Source organism: Salvelinus sp. IW2-2015, unplaced genomic scaffold (genome assembly GCF_002910315.2).
Source record: "Salvelinus sp. IW2-2015 unplaced genomic scaffold, ASM291031v2 Un_scaffold5383, whole genome shotgun sequence".
Classification (NCBI taxonomy): domain Eukaryota; kingdom Metazoa; phylum Chordata; class Actinopteri; order Salmoniformes; family Salmonidae; genus Salvelinus; species Salvelinus sp. IW2-2015.
Genome location: NW_019946648.1, coordinates 23,220 through 28,906, shown reverse-complemented (window position 1 = coordinate 28,906; position 5,687 = coordinate 23,220). Strand labels below are relative to the sequence as shown.

At 41.0% G+C, this 5,687-nt stretch overlaps 1 protein-coding gene across 1 annotated transcript in view; it reads right to left on the bottom strand.

The window, feature by feature from the left end:
• Positions 1-1,289: 1,289 nt before the first annotated feature.
• The window catches only part of LOC112078199 (prostaglandin reductase 1), a gene marked incomplete at its 3' end in the record, with an annotated part of 12,160 nt that continues 7,762 nt past the window's right edge, over positions 1,290-5,687 (bottom strand). Inside the window, exon 8 of the mRNA XM_024144504.2 lies at positions 1,290-1,435. Coding sequence (XP_024000272.2) covers positions 1,290-1,435 — 146 coding nt within the window. The remainder of the gene's footprint in view (positions 1,436-5,687) is intronic.

Below are 5,687 nucleotides of genomic sequence, written 5' to 3'. Positions count from 1 at the left end.
AGAACACTGCTAATACAACACTAGTAGCAGAACACTGGTAATACAACACTAGTAATAGAACACTGGTAATACAACACTGCTAATACAACCCTAGTAGCAGAACACTGCTAATACAACACTAGTAGCAGAACACTGCTAATACAACACTAGTAATAGAACACTGCTAATACAACACTAGTAGCAGAACACTGCTAATACAACACTAGTAGCAGAACACTGCTAATAGAACACTGGTAGTAGAACACTGGTAATACAACACTGGTAATAGAACACTGCTAATACAACACTAGTAATAGAACACTGCTAATACAACACTAGTAATAGAACACTGCTAATACAACACTAGTAGCAGAACACTGCTAATACAACACTAGTAGCAGAACACTAGTAGCAGAACACTGGTAGTAGAACACTGGTAATAGAACACTAGTAATAGAACACTGCTAATACAACACTAGTAATAGAACACTGCTAATACAACACTAGTAATAGAACACTGCTAATACAACCCTAGTAGCAGAACACTGCTAATACAACACTAGTAGCAGAACACTGCTAATACAACACTAGTAGCAGAACACTGCTAATACAACACTAGTTGCAGAACACTGCTAATACAACACTAGTAATAGAACACTGCTAATACAACACTAGTAGCAGAACACTGCTAATACAACACTAGTAGTAGAACACTGCTAATACAACACTAGTAATAGAACACTGCTAATACAACACTAGTAACAGAACACTGCTAATACAACACTAGTAACAGAACACTGCTAATACAACACTAGTAGCAGAACACTGCTAATACAACACTAGTAGCAGAACACTGCTAATACAACACTAGTAATAGAACACTGCTAATACAACACTAGTAATAGAACACTGCTAATACAACACTAGTAATAGAACACTGCTAATACAACACTAGTAACAGAACACTGCTAATACAACCCTAGTAGCAGAACACTGCTAATACAACACTAGTAGTAGAACACTGCTAATACAACACTAGTAGCAGAACACTGCTAATACAACACTAGTAGCAGAACACTGCTAATACAACACTAGTAGCAGAACACTGCTAATACAACACTAGTAGTAGAACACTGCTAATACAACACTAGTAGCAGAACACTGCTAATACAACACTAGTAATAGAACACTGGTAATACAACACTAGTAGCAGAACACTGCTAATACAACACAGCAGAACACTAGTAATAGAATCCTGGTATTAGAATACTGGTAATAGAACACTGGTAGTAGAACAATAGTAATATAACCCTGCTAGTAGAACCCTCTCTCTGTACCTCTGTCATCCAGGACATCAGCCTCCTCAGTGACTGCTGGTGTTTGTGTTTCCAGCGAGCACACAGGAAGCCCTCCATCTTCAGCTGTTTGAAGATCATATGGATGTGTACATAGGGCCCTGAAATATAAATAAATACCTGTCTGTGGTGTGGACAGTAGACCTGTCCGTGGTGTGGACAGTATACCGGTCCGTGGTGTGGACAGTATACCTGTCCGTGGTGTGGACAGTATACCTGTCCGTGGTGTGGACAGTACTCACTTAGTTAGCAGAACACTGCTAATACAAGGCAGGTTGATGTATTAGCAGTAGTCTCAGACTACGACTACCTTAGGGGCTAATAACAGAGTTGTATTAGAGAGCTAAGTAGCGATGAGTTCTAGCAGCACTACTGCCATCATATAGGGGTTGTATATACGACATGAAACCTGTTCCTGAGTTAGCAGAACATACAAGGATTTGTATTAGGCAGTGTTCACTACTTACTCTGGAGGCTTTGTATGATATTAGCAGTGTTCTAATTACTAGGGTTTGTATTAGCAGTGGTTCTGCTCTAATATTGTATTACACCCAGGTCGTTTCTGCCCTACTAGGTAGCTGTCGTAGTAAACAACGCAGTTCTGAAGCACTACTCAGGGGTTGTATTAGCAAGCTGTTCTTGCTACTAGGGTTGTATTAGCAAGTTACATCTAATTAGCGGTGTTGTATTAGCAAGTGTTAATACACACACTACTACCACCAGTAGGCAGGAACAACGTTGGCGTTGTATTAGCGGTCTAGATTTCTGCTACTAAGCTATGTTTAAGTATTAGCCAAGTGTTCCTGGACCTAGAGTACGGAGCAGAACACATGCTTAATTACAACACCTTATAGAACAGCTCTAATACAACACCTAAGTAGCCAGGACCACCTGGGCTTAAAACACCACTAAGTAATGTAGGGAAACAACTGCTAATACAACACCTGAGTAGCAGATACACCTTGGGCTAATTACAACACCTAGTAGCAGAACCTGGCTAATTACAACACTTAGTAGGCAGAACACTGCTAAAAGAACACTAGTAGGCAGAACACTTGCTAATAACATACACTAGGTCATTGTTAGGAACACTGGCTAATACAACTAGTAGCAAAAAAAACACTGGGGTAATCACTAGTAGCAGGAACATTGCTTAATACAAACACTAGTAATATGAACACTGCTAATACAACACTAGTAGCAAACACTGCTAATAAACACCAGTAGAGAACACTGCTAATACAGACACCAGTAGCAGAAGCACTGCTAAACCAACACCAGTGTGCAGAACAGCTGCTAATACAACACCGAGTAGCAGAACAACTGCTAATACAACAACTAGTAGCAGAACACTGCTATAAACACTAGTAGCAGAACACTGCTAAACACACGAAAGAACTCACACGTAGCAGAACACTGCTAATAAACACTATAGCAGAACACTGATAATACAAAACTAGTAGCAGAACACTGGCTTAATACAACACAGTAGCAGAACACTGCTAATACACACCAGTAGCAGAACATGCTATACAACTACCAGTAGCAGAACATGCCTAATACAACACCTAGTAGCAGAACACTGCTCAATACACACTAGAAGTAGAACACTGCTAATACGAACACTAGTAGCAGAAACACTGCTAATAACAAACACTATATAGAACACTGCTATACAACAACTAGTAGCAGATACATGCTAATACACTAGACAAAACACTGCCAATACCGTAGCAGAACACTGCCTAATACACACCAGTAGGCAGAACATGCTGCTAATAAACACAGTCAGGCAGAACACTGCTAATACAACACAGTAGCAGAACACTGCTAATACAACACAGTAATAGAACACTGTACACCGTAATAGAACACTGTAACAGTGAACCTGCTAATACAACACTAGTAAAGAACATGCTAATACAACACTAGTAGCAGAACACTGCTAATACAACGCTATGTAGCAGAAACACTGTAATACAACACTAGTAGCAGAACACTGCTAATACAACACTAGTAGCAGAACACTGCTAATACAACACTAGGTAGCAGAAACTGCTAAATACAACACTAGTAGCAGAACACTGCTAATACACACTAGTAGCAAGAACACTGCTAATACACACTATAGCAGAACACTGCTAATGAAACACCTATAGCAGAACACTGCTAATACAACACTAGTAGCAAAACACTGCTAAACACACTAGTAAGAACAGAAACAACCTATAAAGAACACTGCGTAATAAACACTAGTAAAGAACACTGCTAATACAACACTAGTAAGAACAACTGCTAATACAACACTAGTAAAGACACTGCTAATACAACACTAGTAGCAAGAACACTGCTAATACAACACTAGTAGCAGAAAACTGCTAATACAACACTAGTAGCAGAACACTGCTAATACAACACTAGTAGCAGAACACGCTAAACAAACACTAGTAGCAGAAAATCTTCAATACAACACTAGTAGCAGAACACTGCTAATACAACACTAGTAGCAGAACACTGCTAATACAAACACTAGTAGCAAGAACACTGCTATCACAAGTAGCAGAACATGCTAAAAGGCACTGCTATCACAACCACTAGTAAGCAGAAACTGCTAAAACAACCTAGTACAGAACACTGCTAATACAACACTAGTAGCAGAATGCCTAATACAAACATTAGTAGCAGAACACTGCTAATACAACACTAGTAGCAGAACACTGCAATACAACACTAGTAAGAGAACACTGCTAATACAACACTAGTAGAGAACACTGCTAATACAACACTAGTAGCAGAACACTGCTAATACAACACTAGTAGCAGAAACACGTGGCTAATACAACTCTAGTAGGCACGAACACTGCTAATACAACACTAGTAGCAGACACTGCTGAATACAACACTAGTAAGCAGGAACACTGCTAATACAACACTAGTAGCAGAACACTGCTAATACAAACACTAGCTAGCGAACATGCTAATAGACACTGCTAATCAGCACTAGTAATAGCAAACACTGCTAATACAACACTAGTAAATAGAACACTGCTAATACAACACTAACAGACCAAACACACTGTAGGCTAATACAAACTAGTAGCAGAACACTGCTAATACAACACTAGTAGCAGAACACTGCAATACAACACTAGTAATAGAACACTGCTAATACAAACACTAGTAGCAGAACACTGCTAATACAAACACTAGTAGCAGAACACTGCTAATACAACACAGTAGAGTGAACACTGCTAATACAACACTAGTAGAACAGAAACACGAAGGCTGCTAATACAACACTAGTAGTAGAACACTGCTAATACAACACTAGTAGCAGAACACTGCCTAATACAAACTAGTAATAGAAAACTGGTAATACAACACTAGTAGCAGAACACTGCTAAATACAACCACAGCAGAACAACTAAGTAAGTTAGAATCCTGGTATTAGAAACTGGTAATGAAAACACTGGTAGTAGAACAATAGTTAATAACCCTGCTAGTAGAACCCTCTCTCTGTACTCTGTCATCCAGGACATCAGCCTCCTCAGTGACTTGCTGGTGTTTGTGTTTCCACGCGAGCACACAGGAAGCCCTCCGTCTTCAGCTGTTTGAAGATCATATGGATGTGTACATAGGGCCCTGAAATATAAATAAATACCTGTCTGTGGGTGGACAGTAGACTGTCGGGTGGGACAGTATACCGGTGTAGGTGTTGGGGGGGACACGTATAACCTGTCCGTGGTGTGGACAGTATACCTGTCCGTGGTGTGGACAGTATACCTGTCCGTGGTTGTGACAGTATACCTGTCCGTGGTGTGGACAGTATACCTGTCCGTGGTGTGGACAGTATACGTCGTGGTTGGACAGTATAACCTGTCCGTGGTGTGGAAGTATACCTGTCCGTGGTGTGGACAGTATACCGTCTGTGGTGTGACAGCTATAACCTGTCCGTGGTGTGGACAGTATACCTGTCTGTGTGTGGACAGTATACCTGTCCTGTGGTGTGGACAGTATACCTGTCTGTGTGGTGGACAGTATACCTGTCTGTGGTGTGGACAGTATACCTGTCTGTGCGTGTGGACAGTATACCTGTCCGTGGTGTGGACAGTATACCTTCCCGTGGTGTGGACAGTATACCTGTCGTGGTGTGGACAGTATACCTGTCTGATGTGGACAGTACTGTCGGTGGACAGTACCTGTCGTGTGGGAAGTATACCTGTCGTGGTGTGGAACAGTATACCTGTCCGTGGGTGTGGAAGTATACTGTCTGTGGCGTGGGACCAGTATACTGTCTGTGGCGTGGACAGCTAATACCTGTCTGTTTGGCGGGACGTATACCTGTCTGTGCGT